The sequence below is a fragment of the Periplaneta americana genome, chromosome 12, assembly GCF_040183065.1.
Source record: "Periplaneta americana isolate PAMFEO1 chromosome 12, P.americana_PAMFEO1_priV1, whole genome shotgun sequence".
Classification (NCBI taxonomy): Eukaryota; Metazoa; Arthropoda; class Insecta; order Blattodea; family Blattidae; genus Periplaneta; species Periplaneta americana.
This window is the reverse complement of record NC_091128.1, coordinates 99,555,982-99,581,752: the sequence shown is the minus strand read 5'-3', so window position 1 is coordinate 99,581,752 and position 25,771 is coordinate 99,555,982. Positions and strand designations below refer to the sequence as shown.

The 25,771-nt window shown below is 35.7% G+C and overlaps 1 protein-coding gene and 1 long non-coding RNA gene across 2 annotated transcripts; one reads left to right on the top strand and one right to left on the bottom strand.

Moving 5' to 3' along the window:
- Nucleotides 1-12,659: 12,659 nt before the first annotated feature.
- On the bottom strand, nucleotides 12,660-15,253 carry LOC138710714 (uncharacterized). Its single transcript, XR_011335297.1, has 3 exons — nucleotides 15,099-15,253; nucleotides 14,614-14,702; nucleotides 12,660-12,799 (listed from the first exon to the last, which is right to left on the bottom strand). It is a non-coding gene; the product is annotated as an uncharacterized lncRNA (long non-coding RNA).
- A 256-nt stretch (nucleotides 15,254-15,509) lies between these two features.
- B9d1 (B9 domain-containing protein 1) lies at nucleotides 15,510-25,224 on the top strand. Its single transcript, XM_069841781.1, has 5 exons — nucleotides 15,510-15,711; nucleotides 16,302-16,413; nucleotides 17,150-17,258; nucleotides 19,637-19,755; nucleotides 23,373-25,224. The coding sequence occupies exons 1-5, from the start codon at nucleotides 15,586-15,588 to the stop codon at nucleotides 23,501-23,503; spliced, it is 597 nt and encodes a 198-aa protein (XP_069697882.1). The 5' UTR covers nucleotides 15,510-15,585; the 3' UTR covers nucleotides 23,504-25,224.
- Nucleotides 25,225-25,771: the final 547 nt, after the last annotated feature.

Below are 25,771 nucleotides of genomic sequence, written 5' to 3'. Positions count from 1 at the left end.
ACAAGCGCAGAAACCTCACAGAAACCATTTTATAAATGTTGTTAGTTGTTAACTATGCAAAAAAGTAGTTAAATAAGAAATTTGGAACAAAAATGAAAGTACATATTTTAATGTATTTTCCGCATGTTCGTGCATGTTTCATAGTTTGATAGTGCATGGATGCATGCATATTTTGGGATTTTATATGTGCATGAAATTCTCGTCTCTAATTATGACCAATCATCGAAACGCAAAATAAGATAATTATTTTACATCTCCGAAATTCGTCCCTTTGTAAAAAAAAATTGAAATGACTCGATAGACATCTGTTATACTAGGGATTGGGGCTTGAAGTTAAGATGGCGGCGACGAGGGTGAGGATGACTCAGCAAGATGAAGATGTGAAAGGGTCAGTTTTGTATTTCTTGAAGCAAATTCATAACCTCGGTTTGTGTGACCGGTGGTCAGCTATTGGCAAATAACAGCAATGTGTCGTATTATTCAAGAGGCAGATGTCCATTAGCGAGAGGGTTGCATAGGATGGCAGCATGGCTCAGAGCTAAAAGGACATCAGTACAACTGCTAAGAAGTACTGAAATATTTTTGGTGGCTAGCTTTTGAAGTCATCATTACTTTGTGACTAGTTTCATCATAAAGATGTACTGTCTTATCTCACAATACTTCAGAATAAAATCCATGTTATGAAGATGACGATATACCTATAGGCTATTCTCACTATATATTAAGCATTTCGTAACAAATTCAGTTCTTTTGATAAAAACTATTGTCAATGATATTTCTTTTATACTTTATTTTCTAGAGCTATAAATTAAAAGATATATACAAATTAAATAATGTACTACTATGAAGCCTAATAAAAAGATACATTTTCGTTCTGGATGCACACAATAATAATTTATGTAACAAGAGACTTAAGTAAGATTTTATTCAAGAGTGGAAAGTTCATCTCCTTCCGCTTCCCTTCGGGAGATAATTTCCACGAGTGAATAAAATCTATTAAGTCTCGTGTTGCAATACAATATTTTTTCCACTACTAATATGGAAGTAATATTTCTGTGAAAATAATTTTAATTGAAATTAAATATTAGGCTAATTTGTTATTGTTTGATTCAAAGCCAGCAGTGTTTCATAATAATGATACAGAGTGATTTATATAGAACTGACACATTTCTTTCATTGTTTCAAAACGAATTGTGCTAGCGACAACTTATTATACCTAAAATGTAGAGGAATTTTGGGAGATTATTTACCTCTATAGCAAATGTTGTCCGGCGTTGTCAAATCCGGAGATCTCGGTGGCCACAGGTTCCTGGAAATTATTCGGTCGTCACATAACCGGATAAATGGAACCATGCTTCATCTGTGAACCATGTGATGGACAATATGGCAGGATTTTGCACAATGAACGTCTGAAACCAATAGCAGAATGTTCTGGAGTTTCGATTCCTTGTCACTAGATGCGCAGATGTTTATGTTTTATTCCTATTGTTGGCAGCTGTTTTCGACATTTTGTGTCAACGTGAAAATACAGTACACATTAAATCAACGATTCTTCCTTGTGAAGCAATACTGGATTACGAATTCAATTACAGCTACTCAAAGGGCATACCAAAGAGAATTTGGTGTTCGCAATCCTCCCAAAAAAAACACAATTCTGGGACTGGTAAACAAATTGGAAACAACTGGATCTCTAGTGAGTGAAAAGGGCAAGCATCGTTCATCTAGGCTTCAAACGGTTGTTGTTGACGTAAGAGCACGACTGGAGCAGTCACCCAAAAAATCATTAAGACGTTTGTCGCAGGAGACAGGGTACACCTACTCAATGTGTCAGAGAGCCTAAAGCCATATAGGGTTACGGTTGTTCATCAGCTACAGGAACCAGATAAGGATAAAAGACTGAATTATTGTCGTTGGTTTCAGACGTTCATTGTGCAAAATCCTGCCATATTGTCCATCACATGGTTCACAGATGAAGTATGGTTCCATTTATCCGGTTATGTGACGACCGAATAATTTCCAGGAATCTGTGGTCACCGAGATCTCCGGATTTGACAACGCCGGACAACATTTACTATAGAGGTAAATAATCTTCCAAAATTCCTCTACATTTTAGGTATAAGAAGTTGTCGCTAGCACAATTCGTTTTGAAACGATTAATGAAAGAAATGTGTCAGTTCTATATAAATCACTCTGTATAAGCTGCTGGTATGAAAATATAAACGACTCAGAACGTTATCGCAACTCATTCATGCAGCTCGCCTACTGGAAATGTCATCGAGGTCAACCTGCCAAAATCGCTGCCTCCGACTGTACTTGATTGAGGTTTTTCCGGAGTTTTCCCTCAACCCAATATGTGCAAATGTTGGGTAACTATCGGTGCTGGAGACCCCGAACTTATTTCGTCGTAAAATAAACCACAAAAAAAAAAAAAGAGAACTTCAGATCTGATAAAGAGTAGGCCTACTCTAGATCTGATAGAGAGAGCCAAACCTCAACATAATACATGTTCAACTGCGATGTCTGCCAGCACCAGTGTCGGTATTATCTGAAAGTTATCAAAACAAAATGTTGATGTTTATGTCTGTTATTATATTAACTCTTAATTTGCTGTTTACCAATTGTGACAATTGAATAAGTAAATAAATTAGTTTAACTTAAATTTTGAAATGTGATTAGCATGTAGGCTAAGATAATAATCAATATATTACATTAAAATAGTCATGCCAACTATTATCTGTTCATTTCGAACTGGCGGATCAAGGTCACGTGCAAAAGTACAAACCACGCACGAGTCACTAAACTGAAAACTGTGAACTGAAGCACTGGTAATTCCGGCTGTCCCAGCTGACTTTACTTGAGGAGAATGGTCCAGGATTGGGGTAAGCACACGTGGCAAATGCAGTCCATTGCTTGACCGTGAGCCACCAGTTCGAAATGCACAGATAATAATTGTGATTGGCTGCACTTTATTCAAATGAATTATGATAAATCATATTTGCCCAAAAAAGTCTGCTCTTAAATTGTAGTTTTTGATTCAATAACTTTTCTTGGCATGCCCCGTAAGTTATGTACAGACCCAAAGTTTAGAACCTATATATACCAGAATGATATTTCATGGTTATACAGTATCTTGTTCTCTACATGCCTCTTTCATTCACTGGTTCAAATACTGAGTAGGCCTATTCCTCTTGTATTTTTTTAAGTACTGGCCTACCCAGAAAATTTTACTACCTAAGTCAAAATTAGCACCTCGTAGTTTTCAACTCAATCCTATGCACGGATAATTATTTCATAATCATTATTTCTCTTCCCAGAAAGCAGCTTAATTTTATCACCCCCAAAAATATGGTTCTCCATACATCACTATTGCAGGTAGCATAATTGTATGTAGGTCACACAAACAAGGCGGTGACGCTGGCAGCATGGTGCACAAACAGACAGGCATTGCGCTTCCTGCATCCGGGAGATGGTGTGCTAACGGTGAGGCAAGGTGGTCCCCAAATGACCAGCACTCCACCCCTTAACAAAAGCCAGCGGTTTGCTATCAACCACAGAGGGCGAGGCCAGCGTCGCCTCTCGCTTTGTTATCCGCTTGTGGAGGAAAGATCATTCTTCAATATTTACAGCGACAAAGCCATTGCTCAACTGACGATTGCTCACCAAACGATAGGAATTCTACTTCCAGAAAGTAGTAAAACAATTTCAAATGGATGAGAAAACAGTGACGATGGCTTCTCTTACAATTCTGTGATAGACCACGGACTTACTACGTCTTTATCCTCACTAGGTATGGGGGCGGGGTTAACTTGGGAATTGAACTTCACTATAAGAATGCAACCATCTATCGACCATGTATTCCCCTCATTACCCAAATTTTCCTTGTTCTTCTTGTATTCCCTTTACTCTTCTTGTTGTCCCTGAATTCCCCTTCTTCCCTTTCCCCTTGTTCTCCTAGTTTTTCCATATTTCCTTGTCGTCCCATTGCTCATCTTGCGTTTCCGTTGTTCTTCTTTTATTCCTCTTCTCTTACCCGTGTTTTTCTCGTCTTCCCGTTGTTCTTCTTGTACTTGTTCTCCTAGTCTTTCCTTTGAACTTCTGGTCGTCCCTTTGTTCTCCTTGATTCCCCTTGCTCTCCTTGTCGTTCCTTAAATTCTCCTTGTATTCATCTTTTCCCCCTGTTCTTGTATTTCCTTTGCTGTTCCCTTGTTCTGGTTGCATTGCCCTTGTTCTCTTGTATTCTCCTTGTTCCCCCTTGTCTTCCTTATCGTCTTGTTGTTCTTGTCCGCTTGTTCTCCCCGTCTTCCTCTTGTATTCCCTTTGTCCTTATTTTCTCTTGTTTTTCCTGTTGACAGGTAATCGCACCCACACGTAATTCTACATAACAGTGTGAGACTCACCTCACCGGCCCTGGCCGGAGGAGAACACAGGGGAAACTGGGAGTGGGAATGTAGTGGAACTGATAAGAGGTGTTGAACAGGATTCAATAATATATTATAGGATCTCTACGCAGTAGCGTAACTAAGAAAGCATGCCCCCTCCCCGCAAAAATGCCCATTCGACCCTCCTTCTCATATCCGTCCACGCGCAATGTTGTTGTATTCCTGTGTTAACAATGTATCTCTCGCAACTACACGTGCCATATTATTTCAGTGGTGAATTTGATTTTGCCAAATTAATAACATACTCATCTCACAAATTTCCAAAGCGTTGTTGCTTCGTCGACAGGAATTCACTGGCTACTTTCTTGACGTCAATATTCGTGCTTTCTTCACTTTCAATGGCGAATACATATAATAAACTGAATCTCGTCTGCGACATTTTACCACGCAACTTACGTTTTTATTAGTTTTAGCTTACTGAATTAGCGCTCGGCTGTTGCTGTAGTGACTGGTAAAGTGAGGAAAAGTTGTAAACTGTAGCCGTACATAGATCAGGAACACTGCTGGCAACAGCAGGATTTTATATTAATAAATCAGTCATTTCCTTTATTGTTGAAAGTTTACGAATCTCTTTCATCATTATGGATCGAATCGAAGACTAGTCAATTGTTGAGGAAAAGTAGGAGATTAATCTATGGCATAATATTCGCAAAGTATGTTGGCTTTTTCGATCACTTAATTTTCGATTAAGGTGCTGAGTTTTGATGGCAGGAGCAGCGAGAATTTAGCTGAGATGTTCAATGCTTTCAGGGTCTATTTTCCAGGAATCTGAGAATTCTTTCCTTTAAAACAGTAGTCGAAAATTGCTGCCTCAACTCTATCATAATATTATTATTTATATCCATTGTATTTTATATTTATGTATTTATTGTACATGTACTGAACTATAATTGGCCTCTGGCTGTTTTTCAGCACACAAATATTAACAATAAATAAATTATTATCGTTAATATTATTATTAATACTCGTATTATCAATATTATTATTATTATTATTATTATTATTATTGTTTGAAACCATAATTCACAGATTTTTTTTGTTAAAAACAAATTAAATTCTGCACAACACGGATTTACTAAATCTAAATCCACTACAACTAACCTAGTTTCTTATTTGAACCAGATAGTACTAGTTGTTGAATCCCAGGGTCAAACAGACGCAATATATTTCGATTTCAGTAAAACGTTTGATGTAGTTCCACACTGTATTCTATTATCTAAATTAGATAATATAGGACTACGAGTAGGCCTAAGCTACGTAAACTGGTTTAAAAATGATCATTATATCATGTGTACGACTTTCGAACACACTCTCTGATCCATTTAATATTATTTGTGGTGTGCCTCAGAGCTCAACTTTGAGACCTCTCCTATTTTTAATTTTCATTGACAACATTTGCAAAAGAGTACGTTCTGACTACCTATCATTCGCTGTCGATCTTAATATTTTTCGAAAAAATAAAAAAACCAAACCCCGCCGACGTGGGATTTGAACTCTCGACCGTGACATCGCGTGAAAACTGAGTCTTCAACTGTTGCGTCAAGACAGCCAGTCGAACTTTTAAATGGGTTAAACAAATTAGTTAAATTAATTTTGTGTATCAGTCGATACGTAAGTACATTTATCCTATCTCGTTTGCGAAATTCAAAGGGTTTTCAGTAGTTTATGAATTATGGTCTGTAACTGTGACGTTTCCCTTGTGAATCACCGGACCATAGATTGAATGTCAGGATTTCTAAATCTTCCCTCATGTTGTACCATATTTTTACCCTCAAAGATGAACCGCAAAGTGGTTAAAACTCATTTCAAAGGATGATGGATTAGGGGGCGCTGTCACTTCTCTTTAACGATTGCACATAACAAGATACAGACGTTCCTAAAGGCAGCAAAACTTCTATACCTCTAACAACCGAGTGAGGAACAGAAGTATGAAATTCAATTGAAAAAGAAGATTTAAAACGTATGCAGTTGTTCAAACACCCTTCAAGCAGAATTCTCCAAGAATACAATTTTTTAAACTTTCGCTGAAAAAGATATACCGGTACTCTATGAGTCCAGATAATGTAAATTACATTATTGTTGAAAGAAAGCTAACAAACAATAAATTAAATCGGGCAATTGTTTAAAGTTTGAAAAGCAATTAACTTGCACAAACTAATAATTTGTTGTTAAAGTGTTAACCGTAATGAAAAAACGGAACAAGGGCGGACCGCACAACATCGCCGACTAGTCAACGGGCCATACCGAGACGAACCATGTGAAAGAAAAGACAATCAAAATGTTGGTAGTAAATTCGCGACTATAATATTGAAATATTCTTAATGAATTGATTGCACTAGTCAAGTGCAAGGTTTACGGGGTATAAGCACTAAACAAAATACTAATTTGGTAAGAGGATATATCAGGTTATCACAAAAAAATAAAGGAGAAATAGGCCTATGTGGTTCGGGGAACGTAATTGAAATCGACGAAATCAAATTTCAGGGCAATCTTCGCCAAAGCGGTAAATAGGTAATTATGACCGCATTCATGTTGTATTTGTGGTTCAGAAAAAAATCAGTGGCTATAAAATTTGATTATATATATATATATATATATATATATATATATATATATATATATATATATATACACACAATGAATCGACGTTTATATTTTAAGATGGAAGGACATCTGAAAGAAGATCAGTTTGGCTTCAGGAAGAGAAAAGATACGAGTGATGCAATTGGACAATTACGAACAATTGGCGAAAGATACCTCGAGAAGAATAAAGAAGTGTAGACCTATATAGTATTTGTGAACTTAGAAAGGGTATTTGACAGAGTGGATTGGAACAAACTGATAGGGATCCTGAAGAAACAAGGTGCGGATTGGAAAAGAAATGTCTGAAGGAACTGACACAGGGAGAGGAGTACAAGGATGCCATTTATCACCTACCCTGATCAACATCTACTTGGAGAATTTAGTGAAGAACTGTTTTAGAACATGGGAGGAGTGATAATAGGAAGAAGAAGAACAAAGTGCATAAGATTTACTGATGATATGGCGATGTTAGCACAAGAGGAGACGACACTATGGGACATGATACTGGAGTTTTAATGACAGCTGTGGGCAGTAGGGAATGAAGATAAATGCAAACAAGACGAAGATCATGGTTGTCGGAAGTAAAAATAAAGAAGATAAAGTGTGAATGCTGAATGAAAAGTAGAGCACGTGGCCAGCTTCAAATACTTTGGGTGTACTATAAGCAGTAACATAAGCTGCTGCCAGGAAGTCAAAAGGAGGATAACAATGACAAAGGAAGCTTTTAATAGAAAAAGGAGTATCTCGTGAGGGGCTATGGAAAAGAACTAAGGAAGATACTAGTAAAGTACTTTGTGTGGAACGTGACATTTTATGGGGCAGAAACATGGGCATTACGACGAAGTGAAGAGAAGTGACTAGAAGCATTTGAAATGTGGATATAGAGAGTGTGTGAAGTGGATAAACATAATAAGAAATGAAGCTGTTGGAAAGAGTAGTTGAAAAAAGAATGATGCTGAAACTAATCAGGAGGAGAAAAAGACATTGGCTGGGTTACTGGTTGAGAAGAAACTGCCTACCGAAAGATGCTCTGGAATGAATGGTGAACGGGAGAAGGGTTCGGGGCAGAAGAAGATATCAGATGATAGACGACATTAAGATATATAGATCATATGCGGAGACTACGACAGTAAGATTTATGGATCGTTTGCGGAGACTAAAAGGAAGGTAGAAAAGAGGAAAGATTGGAGAAAGCTGGGTTTGCAGTGGAAGACATTCCCTTAGGCAGAACACTATGAACGAATGGCCGGTATGTAGGTACCGTATTAAAAAAAAAAAAAGAGTGTATTTTACAGTATTTTCCTGATATGTGAACCCTGACAACGAATAATCACATTTTTACGACGATTTAAGTAGGTTATTTTTACGACGCTTTATCAACATCTTAGGTTACTTAGCGCCTGACTGAGATGAAAATGATAATGCCAGTGAAATGAGTCCGAGGTCCAGTACCGAAAGTTACCCAGCATTTGCTCATATTGGGTTGAGGTAAAACCCCGGGTAAAACCTCAACCAGATAACTTGCCCCGACCGGGAATCGAACCCGGGTCACCTAGTTTCGCGGTAACCGTTACTCCACAGGTATGGACACGGCGATTTAAATATGAATTTAGACTGAATGACATATCAGAACAAGAGCTTTCCTTTTAACGTCACCAAAATCACAGTTACAGAGACTTCAAAGCACCAAAGAAATCGTTACGCACCTATGTCATTTAATAGAAATCGGTTGCGTTCGTCTCAAAATCACGTGAGTTGCCTGTGTTTCGATGTTGATACCCTTCAATAGCCTTCTGTGCAGCTCTGCACACTCTCTAGTCTATATTATACGATAACGTCTATAACTCTATGATTGTAACTGTAAGTTTAAGCGCGCAGGTAAAGGGTCGAATAAGAGGGTGAGGTGTTGTATGTTGGCTTAAGTGCGCAGATAAATCATACTTACCAAATACAAAGTTGAGTAAGAAGCAAGTAAAACAACTATTTTAAAAAGTAAAAAGGGAAAGGTACCGGAGCAGAGCCCTGGACGACTGCACTTCTGGAAAACGATAGTATATAAGGCTTATAATGGTAACATCAATATATTTCAAAATATTAATAAAAACTAACATGGCACTAAAGGGAGTATATTTCAAAATGTTAATTAACCTTTCCAGTATCAGTGCACTAATATGTCTCATCAAAATCTACCTAACTTTATCGCTGACAGGGGCTCTACCTCACAATAATGTTTAGAACGAGGGAGAGAAAGAGCAGGCAAATGTCATGCCTATGTTCGGGATATTGTGTACTTGGTTTTACCTCTTTCTCTATGTTTAGATGAAAAAACTATTTCTCAGAAGGATTTGGAAAAGGAAAAAGTTGATAAAACAGCAAGAATGCTCAATATTTATGTTCTTAAATACGCAGAAGAGATAAAAGTGCATTGTTGGTAAAACACGTCAAAATATGTAAAACGAAGTTAATAAACGTGGCTTTATTCAAACCTAAGATATGAGCAGCGAAAATATACAAGATGAACAGGTTAGGTAGGGTTTGATGAGGTGACAGTTGTCACGGACTATCCCGGGTTACTTTCATTTTAGTACTGAATTGTATGTACTTGCAGCATAATGTTTCTTCATTGACATTTCCTTTCGGATTCCAGGACGACTGTACTGAATTGTAGATCATAATTAAATGTTTTCAATCACAAGAAAACTACACGATTTTATGATGATTTTATCTTCCTAGTTCCTGCGTTTCCTTTTCCAACTTTCACTTGCTATAGTGACATTCAACTGTATGTTTTTACTGGTCCATTTTTTTTATTACTGATGCGCTGTCCTTTCAAGTGCATAATCCATATCAGGGGCCACTCACAAATTCACAATTCTACCCGATAAACACATGAAAATTTCAACAATAATTTTGCGTTTCAGCAACTCAGGTGATTAATACACAAGAAACATAAGCAGAAGCCATTTCAGGAGTTAGCCTATATGCAGACAGGTCAATTTCAAATAGGCCTACACAGTGTTTCAAAATTATGGTAACACTTTCATATGACTATCATTAAATATGTATTAATGATACAATAACTTACTTACTTATAAATGGTCTTTAACTAACCCAGAGGTTCATTGCTGCTCTCACACAAGCCCGCCATCGGTTCCCATCCTGAGCAAGATCAATCCATTCTCTATCATCATATCCCACCTCCCTCAAATCCATTTTAATATTATCCTCCCATCGATGTCTCGGCCTCCCCAAAAGGTCTTTTTCTCTCAGGTCTTCCAACTAACACTATATACATTTCTGGATTCACCCATACATGCTACATGCCCTGTCCATTTCAAACGTTTGGATTCGATGTTCCTAATTCTGTTACGTGAAGAATACAATGCATGCAATTCTGCATTGTGTAACTTTCTCCATTCTCCTGTAAATTCATCCCTCTTAGCCCCAAATATTTTCCTAAGCACCTTATTCTCGAACACAACCTCTGTTCTTCTCTCAAAGAGAGAGTCCAAATTTCACAACAAGTAATATGATACAATAACATAAGATCTCTGTTTATGGATGCAATCGCGGCAATGATCCAATACCTTACTTCTTCAAGGCACATAAATTGCATCCTTCACATACCCCCCCCAAAAAAATCAGTGTCAAGTCTGGTGACCTGGGAGGCCAATGGTGCTGGAGCGGATGTGATGGCGGGGGAACATAATGATTTACATGCAACATTTCGCAGCAACTGTAAGTCAGCAATTCTTGTGTATGCTACGCATACAAATTTATTACACCTCGTCTTAACTCAGTCTGCCAATTTTATGAAACAAGTAAAAGTGATCTTCACTAATCCTGCTGGATTTTCGAGTTTTTTCTCTAAATCATCAAAGTTGGAATGTTTTTTTGAATCAATAATGGATAATGAAGATTGTGAATGGGACCATGAAACTGTGGTTTGTGCACTAGGGGCTGTTAAGTTTACTCCGCTCCACCAATTCATCTTCATGAAGGATTTTGATTTTATTTTCTGCTAATATTATTCGCTGCAATATTCCCACCCACACTCTGATATTCTGTTTCGAAAAGCAACAGATGTTGAGTTTTGTAAAATAAAAATTCATAATTTCGAGGAGTACAAGCAAGGACTGAGAAATTACTTTCAGGAATTTTGGGAATGCATGGATGATTTTACTACTGAAAATTATTCTTAATCTGAAAGATCATGGCTGAATGCAATCCCTGGAGAGGATAAGAAAATTGTGTATAGGCGATTATTCAATGAAATCCTGCACGTTATTAGAATTGATATTATTCAAAAGTTTTCTGAAAATTCCAAATTGAAACTTTTGAGTGTGCTTGATCATACACAATTTACCACCTTTGTAAATTCGCTCCCTGAATAAATAATGTTAAATCTAAAAGAAAACTATGAAGCTTATTTTGAGTTACTGTATTATCAACAGTGTAGTCGGTCTCGTTCTATGCACTTTCGTCTTTCGTGTTTTATGTAAACATGGCCAGGCTTCGGCTCGGTAAATATCCTTATAACTTATGCTACAAGGAAATTATAAAGAAAATTTGAAAATTCAACCCAAACGTTCATCAATACGTGGCTATTTCCAGAAACGCAACTCCCACACATAACAAAAGCAGACTACTGTATTTTAATCATTTAAAAAATCGCATCCCTATGTCAAAATGTCACGTGACACCTCTGGTCTGCATGTTGTCAGATTGCAATAAATAAGATATAACTCTGTAATGTGTTTCTTCTGTATTCCATTTTTGTGATTTTTCTTGGTTTAATCACCAGATAGATAAAAAAAAATAACAAAAATATGTATTTATATGCACTAGAAGCTGAAATATGCATTAACCTCTTAAATATGTATAAATATGCACTATAAAATCTTGACATTTGTTTACAAATAACTTGAAATGCCTTTATGCAATGGTAGCATATGATTTGCAACTAAGAAATAAAATATGCAAATATGCTAAAATCCACCCCGTATTGATGAGTGACAGATGTTAAAATGATGTTTCAGATGTTTACAGATGTTCGTACAATCTAGTTAACAATAGAAATAAATAATTAGTTACGTAATAATATGTCAAACTCTGTATTATGTTCGAAAGATGTCTGTTATCGATGCAAGCAGAAGAAAAACACGTTATCTTATTCTCTTTGATAGCTCATGAAATACATTCATCATAGAGTGAGGCATGAACAAACTACCCCTCCATGGTCAGTTCCCACGGCTGGTGATAGTGAAGAAGGTAGTGATTATGATGACACAATTAGTCAAATTATGGACAAATTAACGAGTTCATTTATGGAAAATTTATTCTGCCACATGTGACAAAACAACAGTTATTTACATTTGCCTATTATTCATCAAAGTTCACAAGCTATTTTTTAATAACATGTGGTAAATCATATTTGCCACGAACACATCTGATCTTAACACCAGGCACATCTTGACATCTTCCAACACGACAGAGAACTATATTATGTTCCTGCAGATTGTGCCCAATTCCAGGGACATATGCCACCATTTCTTTACCAGTGCTGAGTCGCACTAACACACACTTTCTATTTGCTGAGTTCGGTTTCTTTGGCTTTTTGATAAGTGTCTTTAGCACAACACCTTTAGCAAAAGGTTTGCCATCAAGAGGCTGTCTTGGAGGACGTTTCTTCACATGAGGACCGGTGCGATGCATCTGATAGAGTGACGCCATATTCCTTATCCAACAGGAAGGTCCTCCTGCTAGCGTTGTCCCTACTAATTTAATTAATAAAATTAATTTCAATCATTTTCAAAAGATGATGGCTAGACTGGTGATGAGTAGCAGGAACACAGGCATTTAATAAGGTAAGAATCACACATTAGAAGATTCTGACTTTGTTGGTTATTATAGTTTGAGGAAACTCAAGCTCAGAAAAGTAAGTAGAACAACAAAAATAAAAATACAGAGTGATGCGCAGGAATGATTTTATACAGGGTTAACTTATAAAGTGCCGGCTGTGACATGTCCAGCTGCTGAGAAGCAAAACACCATGCCAGCAGTCAGTACATGTAAGGTTCGTTCCAACAAGCGGTTCATGGATCAGTTCATGTACGGTTCCTGTACCATCTTATGCGCATGCGCTAGTTGAGCATCTGCTATGGGATTGAAACTGGACTGGACACTGTTGGAATGCTTTCGCAGATCGTTATGTACTAAATCCAGAGATGCTATAACTGTGGTCATCTTTGTTAAGAACGGGATGCTTATTATTATCGTTTTGCAGCTAATTCTAATTGCAGAAAATAGAATTTCGATCATTTTCTATAAAAAGATGACAAAAAAAATATGAAAGGCAAGAATTCCGCTAATTCAATGTCGTGTACTGGGGGACTCTCATCTAAAAATAGTTCTTTTTTTTTTTTTAATTATTAATGTATGTACGTTATGTATTATACTTCTAATCAAAGCTGCATGTTGAAATTGTAATTAACTATTTCAATACCCAAATAATTTCCATTCCCTTTCCTTTTGGCGAAAATTTAAATTAAATCTCTAGTTTTATTATTTGTCTGTACTGTCACTTTTCATCTTTAACCTCATTGATGTGAACAGTCGATCATGTCTTTCTTCAGTATCCAGGAGACATTGGTGAGCTTATGCGCATGCACGTCTTGCGTACTCTTCTGTACATGCCTCAATCCACAGACTATTTCTGACCGTTCCGAACCCGTGTCAAAAGCTTGTTGGAATGCCCGACTGCAGTACATGTTTCCGGTTCAGGACTGGTTCGGATTGTGTTTGAACGCTTTTTCTGTACTGCGCATGCTCACGATGGTTACGGACGGTTCCTGACTGTTGTTGGAACGAACCTATAATAGAAGCCCTGTATATTTCAAAAATGCATTTCCTAGCTATGTCAAAGTGAATTCTTGTTAGATTAGGTCTGTTTGTTTTTAATTTAAATTCTGACATTCAACCGATTTTTCCGTACACAGGCATTGTCTATTTTAGAGGTAGACTAGGCATTTTCATACTAGTCTACATCTTTGGGAAATTTAATTTAATTTGTATCTTGTTTTCTTCATAAAATCAGAGAAAAATATATGCATACAAATATAAAACATGTTACACATTACCTTGACAAATGAAACAATTTCTGAGAATGGAATGAACATCTAGTAACATTTTGTATCACCTAGCAAGAAAATCCTCTTGCGAAGAACAGTGAACAATTGAACAAAGTTATTTGTTAACATTAAATTAATTTCAAATTAAATTATCAGTTTGACTGAGATTTAAGGTAAACTTAGCTTAACCTTGGATAACTTTCACAAAACTCTGTAAACCTTATTCAACAGTAGGCCTACTAAAAATTAGTCAGATTTCTACTTATTTCAGACGATAGAAGCAATATTGTGGATGAATGTAGTGGTGACTGTTATTTTCTCCAGTAGGATAATTCTTTATTCTATTTGCTACCACCTATCAGTAGGCATTTGGGATAATTTTCGTACCTGACACGTTATTTAAATAAGACACTTATAAAGCTTTAGTGTAATATACATAAACAGTAAGTCGACATACTTACTCATTGATAACGATGTCGAACATACGTTAGAAGTAATTATTTGTGAAAACTTCTGCCGCAATATATTCATTTTTGGTTATACTTCCTTCCTGCGTAAAAAAAAGAACTATACGTTAGAGGTAAAATGTAATACAATGTTATCTGTACGTCCTGGTACTCTTACATTTTTGGTATTATCAATAGGATATCTGGTAATTTCCAAGGAAATAGAAAAAAAATCTTATTCTTCGCCGAACCTAACCCAACCCAGCCGACTGTTTGGTTTAGTTTAATTTTAGACTAGATGAGGTTTGATGAAGGAAAGTGATTCTTTCTCTGAAAATAGCCAGATACTCTTTATATTTTCAGTAATAGTTATGCTTTGGAAGAAGATAATATTTTAGTACCGTCCTTGTAAACCTATTTTATTAGTAGTTTATTATGTATTCACATTTCAATACATATCTTATAGAAATATGTCCAACAATAATTATGCTTATGTTTACCTTAAAACTTTATAAAGCGAAATTAAAATTTTCATGTGTTATATTACTTTCGTTATTCGTCCACAAAGCCTATCACAGAAATATGGTACACCCATTTTCTGCCATTTTGTAAAACATCTGAATAATCATTTGCATAGTCGCCAACATTCGGTTTGAAAGGTTCTATAAAATTACTAAAACCCTAGATATTTTTTAAAATCTTGCAAAAATACATAAGTTTTCTTCTCTCGGGGAGAGTTTCTTCATTGTAACAAATAATAAAGGCAGACATATATGTTTGTAATGTCTAATAAATTGTATTTAACTGAACATAGTATAGTGCTCACTGATTTGTATTTGTACGCCTACTTTCTGAGTTCGTTGGTAGTTCGTTAGTTGGTATGACTTCATTTTCCATATTGGCAACATTGAATAATAAAACAAAAATAAACAAACAAGTCCTAACCAAAGCAAGCAGGCAAGAGGGAAGATCGGCTGAACAAATATTATGACTGGAGGGGGAGTGTTTATGATTTCTGTTGCAGGACAGATAGAAAGTGCTGAATTTCACGACTTTGATGATATATATTGCAAATTTTGTTTCGTATATGGTCCTGATTGGGTTGTTACTTCGGTGAGTAGAGTATTGCTTGAGCAAATCTCCAGAAAAGGTACACCGAAGAAAGCATGGTTTTCTTTTCACTGGCTTATGTGAGATGTATAGTGATGAACACGTGGTTTTAAATTTCAGTCATAAAAAACCTCAACATAAAAATCGTTTGATACTTGTATATTTTAATGCACTATTGTAGCCCTCCTCCCCGCTTGTAAATAGCCTATTTACCAACATAACATATAGAGGTCCAGGACGAATTATTAGGGAAATGGTCAGTTTCCCGAGCATTGGGTCCAGAACTTCTCTCTCCAGTGTTACCGGTATATTTGTAACAAGGGAGGACAGGCTATTCAGTGGCAGAGCTTCTGAGTTTGACATCAATGCTACAAGTTAAGCCATGATCATAAAATGAGACAAGTCAAATAAGAGCACGGTATTCCTTTATTATGCGTTACCACGTTAAAGTACAAATATATTTACATTCATAACACGAGAGTGGTCCTCAATTTGTTGGTTGTCATTTTAGCCTAGGCCTAAATCTTTTAAACCCATTATGTATATACAAACAGTTGGGAATAACAAACTTAAAAGTTACGTGCTATTTTTAGGGACTTGAAGAAGGCATTTCTCAAATTGTGAAGAGGAGTAGAGATGAGAGGCAATTATTTGTCTGGAATTTTCCTCTGGATATCACATTCAAGAGTACAAATCCTCATGGATGTAAGTTACACTGAGATGACAATTTTATCAATAAGGTGTATTTACTCATAAATGTAACCTATATGCTTACTTTTAATTTATTGGGAAAAATTACATAAATTTGTAAGTTATTTAAAATGTACAAATTCATTGTATAAAACTGCAAGATTGAAAGCTAATTATTATATTTTTATACAGGATTCTTTATATATGACCTATGACGCTTCCCTTACAACAACTCCCTTCTCCTCTTCCTCCCCCCCAAGCGTCCTCACGACTTATTTAGGAGATTCCTTTACTTTAAAAGATTTATATATTAGAATATTTTAAAAGTTTCCTTTAGAACTAACCATTACTTCTACTTCTCATCCAAAATTATCTACCAATAATAACCAATCACATTTAATTGATAAATGTATTGAAATGCCGTATATAATTGAAACTAACTGGAATGGATGATAGTCATTTCTTATGAGATGGAATGGAAAGATTTCTCAAAATTCACAAACCACTCCGGTCTGCTACGGTTCATTTCAAGCCCTATTAGGCAGGCAGATTGGGTATGGTAGAATAAAAAAAAGACTGCGCAAATATATATGTCAATGACTTAGTAGCTATGTGTATCAGTTTCCATAAAAATTGAATATCAGTCTAAAATTAATTAGTGAAACATGATTTTATTAATTTACTTCAGCAGTTGTTCTAAAGCGAATTGCATATAAATTTATATTATTTTTGCATTGATTTGCTTTTCCAGGGCCACAGTTGGTCGTGAGTGTTTATGGATTGGACACTTTTGGCAATGATGTGGTAAGAGGTTATGGTTTATGTCATCTTCCCATAGCATCAGGAGTATACAAGAAAACGTAAGTTCACAAGGTTATTTTATTCATTTAGATTGACTCTCGTATTATATGTAACAGTTATGTCTTGCACAGTTGATATTATAGTTCAGCAAAAGGAAAACTGTGAAGCAGTTTTCTAACACACCAAACATTATAAGTTGGTTGTTATAAGTGGGTGGAGGAAAGGGAAAGGTAGTTTATGAAAAAGAGGAGGAAAAGGAAATCTCGCTTTTTAAATGCTCACTGACAGATTGATAATTCTCAGTTGTAGATGGAGACAGATAGAACTCTGATCTTGAAGTTTTCAGAAAATTCCTGTTTTGTGCCTCTAATCTCCACTGGTGCATCAGTTGCAACACTAACTAGGTTTTTCCATTTCACCTACTTAGCTTCTACCGAATTGCATATTTGTTGGAAGATTTCCTTGCCTGTAGCACAATCCTTCAAAGATATCAAATAAAGTGGAAACTCTTGAACTGACAGATTTCCGTCTACTCCACGAATAAACAGAACTAGATGTGCTGTCATCAATAGCAAGCTAAAACCACTAAACTCTTTGCATTTGAACTGCATTTTGTTGATCAACCAGGAACTGTAATATCTTGATTTTTTTGAGGGTTCAAAATCATTTAGGTATTCAGGGAAAAATTTTTTCAGCGATTTTCGTAATATACATTTAATAAATTCACATTCAGTAAATAGTTTCATTGACATGACTATTATCTATGCTACAAGACTAGTTACAAAAAGAGTGTTGTTAATCTCTTTTGTTGGTACATTTTCCTCTAAATTATTTTTTGTCTCTTGTGAGACCCAATTATATGAAAGTCACTAATTATATGTTATTTTTAACGAACATTAGTAAATAGCTCGAGGTTAATTACACATACGTTGTATAAAATTAACTTAACATGTAAACAAGGTTTAGTACTAACACTAACGGATATGTCCAGTAAAATTTGTGGCAACATCACGAAACATAAATGAAATTTGCATGTAAAGCCAGTTAATTTTCAACTGTTTCACCAATGAGAGAAAACCCAATCATCACTACCTCCTGAATTTATGCATCTCAGTGTGTGTGAGCATTATGAACATTGGGTTCAGAGCATGATTTCGTTTTATTTGTGGTTGTAACTGAGGACGTAACCTTTGTTCAAGTTCTTTCACTACAAATTTTGGTAACCAAAATCTGATTTTAAATTAACCTGGAAATAAATATATTAATTTGTAATTTAACTTAACCTAGCAAAAATATTAAATGTGTCTATAACATATTTTAACCACAATTAGAGTTTAAACATTAACAGAAGTCTAACTGCAATGAAAATAAACTCCACTCACCATTTTACTTGTAAGGAGAAACTTTTCTCTTCATAAGTAATATATTAGAATTATTTGGTAAATCCTAAAAAATCCATAAATTCAGCTAATTAATTAACTTGAGAATATTCGTCAATTATGTTTAACTTAAAGTTAAGACGTAGTATTTATTCAACCAAAAATTCGCAGTTAAGTATAACTGAAGATTAATTTGATGTCTTAATTCGAGTTTAATTGTTTATACAGCTGGCCTCTATTGTCCGAAGACAGGTTTGAACTTCATAAGTGACACCAATAAGGCATCACTCATGAGGCAACTAAGCCAAGATATAATGGGGTAGAGTGGCCAGTTCTTTTTCTGCTCCATTGGATACAATGCTGACTAGCAATATATACACTATTCAGACTTCAGATGTATACAAACAGTTGTTCTTCCTCTGACACATATCATCAAATGAGATATACATATCAGCCAGAACCTGAATGAGAGGTAATAGGTATCTCAAATCCTTTCTATATCTGCATTGAAGGAGTCTGGCCTTCCTCACTTCTGATGATTCACCATTGATCAGTCCTTTATATAGAAGTATATAGAATAGTGAAATTTTGTCAATTTCCTGATCTTTCTTACTTTCATAAAATAGTTGGCTATCCTGGGAGGAATGTTAGAATAAGAATTATAGAGGAAATAAAAATATTTGGAAAGTAGCCCCAAGATTCTAATCTTCACGTATTCTTAAGTACCATCATTTCCCATAACTATGGTCCTGGAACACAACTATGGTTCATTCAAATTTTGTACTCCAAAATGTAGTACCTCGTTTATCTATATTTTTGCTATACTGTAGTCTGAAGTTAAGTCACTGCAGCTATCTACGAACAGTCTATGTTATTTCTACAATGTTCTTTGAATAGTTGTATCATGGACCATAGTTGTGTTCCAGGACCATAGTTATAGGAAATGATAGTAAGCCTACTTAATGCTGTAACACGAATAAATATATTTCAGACGAATATTTGTTTGTCAGTTTATCAGGTTTTACTTCATTCCTCAGTAGCATTTGTATGTTTTTCAGGTTGGCCATGTTTGTGCCTGAGTCAACATCATTATTACAAAAGTTAACCTGCTGGTTGACAGGCCGACGTCCTGAATATGTAGATCCAAGAGTCCTTGCACAAGGTGAAGGAAGGGAAGGTGAGTGCTTGTCATGAGACCAAACTCATGCAAGTAAAGTAATCCTCATTGTTTCTTGTTCATGTTAACACTTGTTTAAAATTTAAAACTTTATTAGTTGAAACATTAAAAGTGTTATAATTTTAAAGAGGTTATGTATCTTATGACAGACGCTGAAGATGACACCACACCGGTGTCGAAACGGGACCCATCTGTCATAACGTACATAATCTCTTTAAAATTATAACACTTTTAACGTTTCAACTAAGAAAGTTTTAAGTTTTAAACTAATCCTTTTTATAAAATTTTTACTTGTTGAATAGACCCAGATTGTTTTTAAATTTCTATTATGATGGTTGTAGCTTCTTCAGTAATTTTATCATCATGTGGCAAACATATTAATTTCTGAAGCAATGAAAGAGCCATTTTATAAATTTCATATAAAATATGATCATTATCTGTAATGATTTACATGATTCCAGTGATTATTCTAAGATCTTAATTTTGGACAGTTTCTTATTTTTGTAAATGTGTTGCAGATGATGTAGTAAGTGCTTTACTTCTGTATAATGACATAGATTTAATGTAAGTTCTGTATGTAGTGTTTAATCCACATTCTTTACTTTCTCTTTTCGATTTCTCATTAAAGAAACAAGTACTGTACCCTCATATCAAGAATTTCATGTTATGGGGGATCAATTGCATTGTTCTTTATGCGAAAAATAGCAAAATTACTGATACAGATCTCTGCATTGATAGAATCACAGAGATAAAAGACTTGTATCACTGAGGCCGTATCAAGAAATTGTTAGTTTTAATTTGTATTTCTGGAGCTCTTATTTTAAGACATTTGGCTTTTTGTTGTACAAAGCATGATCAAATGAAACCTCTATGCTTCTCCTCAAGTAATCTACCATCTTTGAAATATGATCACGGCATGATGGTCACCTTGCAGAAAGCAGTCAAGAACAGTTTGGTTCTATACACAGGATGTATGTACATGTTAGGTGTCTGTTAATATGGCAAGTAGCTTACGGCCTCGATTTGTCACCATGTGACTTTGGAGACTTTTTCTGAGGAAATCTACTACATGAATGTATCCAGCTGGTGATATCCAATGCTTCCCCACACGAGGTTCCTGCGTGAATGGCAATGGGAACTTCTTCTAAGGAAACCTATGGCATATCATGCTGACAGTATCTGATGCTTCCCCACACAGTGGGATGCAGTATGAATGCATATGGAGACTATTTCTGACGAAACTTATTGCATTCATGTATCTTTAAATATTGATTTTTCTGTTATCTATCATACTTTTTATGTACCTTAATAAATTTATAAAACAGCTCGAATGGGTTGCATTTGATCAAGCCTTGTACGAATATAATTAAATTGATTTTTTACCCATTTCCTGGCAAATTATATGTGAAGCTATTATATCAAATTCTTCAAATAAAATTTACACATAAGCTACAGTATAAGTCGACCATTATGTGAACATGCATGCCAGATATGCGAGTTACTCCTTTGATGGAATATAATTCCATGAGAAGCAGAGACAGTTAACATAAACAAAATACATTAATTAGGATCAATAATTCAGCTGCTGCTAAGCTGCCATTGGGTCACAACATTGATTGATGTACAGTAGATATAAGCACAATATTAGTGTCTTTGCAATCAGAAGCACTCAAATGATGGACGACAGTTAGAGGTTAAAATTTCCAATTAAAAATGTCCATATACAGGAATGTTCATACATAAAAATGTCCACACTACATTAATGTCCACTCAATTAAATGTCTGCTGGAAAAAAAATGTCCAATTTATTCATAGTCCACCAATTTGATTACATAAATGTCCAGTGTAAAAAAGACCCAATATATTTTTCATAATTTTACTCAACCTCTTCGTCCTGTGCCTCTGGCTGTATACGAAATTTTAAGTTGTATGTTACAGCGCTCAAGTGGCATTTAACGTCGTCGTTTTTATACGCATTGTACCTCCTGATTTAATTTCTTGTTTCCATTTTGTTGGTAATATAATATACCCTGTTTATAGGAGGCCTGATGTTTACGTGGTCTGCTTGGAATTGGGTTATCATAATTTCTCTTAAATCTGTTTCTTTCGGGAAACTATGCCAAAATTTCGTCATCAATTTGTCCAATGATCTCTCTTACAATTATGAATGGTCCTTTGTGTGACCTTTCTGTAGCCCTTTCTCTTAGTGTCGGATTTACCGTAGAACTTCAACTGCAGCAAGGTCTGCCTAATGCAAATATTGTCTTTTCCATCTTTTAACATCATCATGTTATCCAGATCTGAATTGCTTATACATCTTACATTACTAATTTTTCTTTCCACACACACCACGAATACAATTTATTTCCGTCTCTACTTCTGGAGTTATAGTAGTAGGCACATGTATTCATCTTTTACTAAAATGCTTTGTGCCATTATGTTAATTAAAGTTTATAACAGAAAACTTAGTAGCCTATTCCGAATTTTCTTAGCAACAGCTATATTGCAATACAATGCATCGAAAAATGTTATGTATTGTTGTTCAGTTGACATTTTCCTGATTGTATTTGCTTGCCCATGGATATTTTTTCTTAGACATTTTGCACTGGACTTTTCTACATGTGGCCATCTTTTACTCTGGACATCTTAACCTGGAAGCTGGACGACTTATACAGGGTGTAACAACTTTAATGTTTAGAATTTCTGGAACATGTTCCCTGACACATTCTACGTTGATTAAACCTAACATACCTATATCCGAAATTGAGAGGTTACAGAGATAACAGAGCTGGAAAAAATAGAACTTCTTGCAGCTCCAAGCATTATACCGTTTATACAAGGCCTATTTTATGGCATTACTAAGTAGAGATACATAAGAAACATTTGAAAAGCAGTGAATGAAGGAAATTTTACTTTTAAGGGAAATTAAATTAAAATTGTTTAGGTTGCTAAGGAAACGAAACAGACAACGGTTTAAAATAAGAGTTGTGGGAAAAATAAACCGTATTGTGACTAGTCTTTTTATTGAGTTTTGACCATTAAAACATGCCTTTTGTGTACACACATCAGGAATACGCCGACATAGTTTATGTGTATGGACTGTGTGATGGCAATGCAACAGCAGCTGTTTTGGCATATCAAGCACGGTTCCCAAATCGTAGGATTCCTAGTGCACAGGTATTTTCACGTGCCTATTGGCAAATTTCAAGAAGTACAGTGTTTGGAATCTTAAGGACATTTTTTTTTCAAATTTGCACTGCTTCTTTCATACTCACAAGTAGTTGATATTAAAATGTAATATGGTAATAATAAAAATAATGACATAGACATGTCACTTTCGGAAATTGGTGTTACTTCTTTCAGTATTCAGCGATAAAATTAAACTCAAAAATTTAACTTTGGGGGTACAAATACTCCAAACCTATAGAACTTTGGATATAGGTATGTTAGGTTTAATCGACGTAGAACGTGTCAGGGAACATGTTCCAGAAATTCTAAACATTAAAGTTGTTACACCCTGTACATTATTTTATGTCATATGTTTGTGCCTGTGGGAGGTCACAAGTAATGCATGTATGACTGAAGAAATCTGACCACATTGTGATGTTTCCTTTCAGTGACACGAGTTCGATCTCAGGGACATGTTAAAGTTAGTTTCAACATGGTGACCAGGGATCTTGCACGATTTGGCTACAACAACCGTAGTACAGATGTAAACAGATCATCTAGTAATGTACCAACTCAGTGAAATATACAAGACTGTGATTGTTAATTTATTTTATTTGTCTTTTTTTTTTCAGCTGACAAAACTTAATGCATTACATATTTACTGTAAATCATAATTTGATCCAATTATAACTCAGGGAACACATTCGAGGTGTGATCATTAAATTCCGAGACCTGTTCCATAAATGGAAATAAAATTAACTGATTTAAATTTGGCTGTCATCCCCTTCAAAGTAGTCCCTTTGGGCAGCTATATGCTAATCCCAGTACTTCTGGCATTTTTGGAATGCCTCCTGGAAGTCTCATTCTTGAAACCTGTCAAACACCTTCTGCGATTCACGTTGGATCTCCTCCACTGTGCCAAAACGGCGACCCTTTAGCTTCAGTTTCATCTTCGGAAACAAAAAAAAAAAAAAGTCGCAGAGGGCCAAATCTGGTGAGGAAACATGACCATCTCATTATGGGTGCAAAAGTAGCGTGTTGCGAGAGCTCTGTGATCTGGCGCATTGTCGTCATAAAGCATCCATTTGTTCTCTGTCCAGAGTTATGGTGGTTCATATTCAAAATGGACTTGAAGATCATTTGAACCTCTCCAAATGACATAATGACAATGTCAACAATTTCTCTGATGGTGATGCATCGATAATCATGCACAATTTGTCAAATTTTTTCGGCAGTGTTGCACATGTGTGGTCACCTGGCCTCTCGTCGTCTTTGAGAGATTTCTGAAACGTGAATGCCACTCAAACACTTCGTCGAACTCACTGCTTCATTCCCATAGGCTTGCTTCAACATTCCATGGGTTTAGGTTGCCGATTTCCCAAAGAATTTGATGTTGGCTCTCTGCTCCAGTTTCGAGTCCATCGTGATTTCATAAATGCGCAGCATGTGCTAACAAAACCTTGTGTAACACAGGTCTCAATGAAGATAGTGCTTTGAAACTTTCTGTTGCATCTCTTCAAGGTCAGCTAGTGTCTCTGCTGCACACGCATGTCAATCCTGTGATCCCTTCACCCACGGTAGACACAGTCTTGGAATTTAATGATCGCACCTCGTCCTTATACAAGAGAAAGATTAACAGTGCTAAGTAACAGGAGGCTGAAAACTGTGACAAGGTTAGAGGTGGGTTAGAAAAGGAAATAATCAAGTGACAACTTTGTCACAGTCCTCGGGCCTCCTGTCACTTGGCTGTCACCTCATCTAACCCACTCTAACCTATCACACTCCTCGGCCTCCTGTCAATTAGCTATCCCCTCACCTACACAGCTCACATTGTATCTTGAACAATGGGTGATGTCAGAGGATGCTAGAATTAAAGTAAGAGCAGGTACTTGTATATGGCAAACTACAAGCATTGATCACATATCTCATCTAATACAATTGATGTGTTCTAGTAAGAGTGCAGAAATAAGAGTAGCACATGTTTAGTGAGTATCACTTCCAGTCTAACATTTGCTATTGTTAAAGATATGCTGCAAAATATGTAGCCCACTCTAACCTTGTTAATGTTGTTACAGTCCTTGGTCTTTTGTTACTTAGTTATCTCCTCATCTAACCCACTTTAATCTTTCTATTGTCTTGTGGCCGCTAAAGTTAATGCTTACAAAAAAAATGCCTTAATGTTATGAAATAGTGAAAGTTTTGTTATTTTTGTATCTTTTATAATGTGTAAATAAATGATACTTTTTTCTAACTTCGTTTGTAAATTGTATATACAATAAATGACCGAGTTTGATATACACATATTGCTGATTTGATCAGATATACCCAGTAAATACAAGATTTCCTTCCAACTCATTGTTTACCAGTATATTTTGAGCTTCCTCAATATATGCAGCATTACAAGAGTCCAACGAATTAACTATCTCTTTTTAACTGGTTGTAGATGCTGAGCATTATATAAGGCCATAAGTCACTTCTCAAAATGGTAAATACTGGTGCAGATGGAAGTGGAATATTAGGTGCTATCAATCTAAATAACTGAACTCTTCGCTGGACATTTAATAAACATTTTCTTCGTGGAGGCATGCAAGTTAGCGACCTAGTGCATGATATTTGAGTATTCGTATTTCATCAATGTGATTCACACATTCTGTCTCCCAAGTAGCTCCCTGCTTTTTGCGTTCATGAGGGAAAATTCGTATAAATCCACTGGATGCAATTTGCTTCATTATGACTAGATTTTCATATCTTAACAGGTGTAACACTATGAAGAAATTAGCTTGAACTTAATTTCAATAATAATGAGTATCACTTTCACAAGTGGTTATGTATAACCCTTAGAAAATTA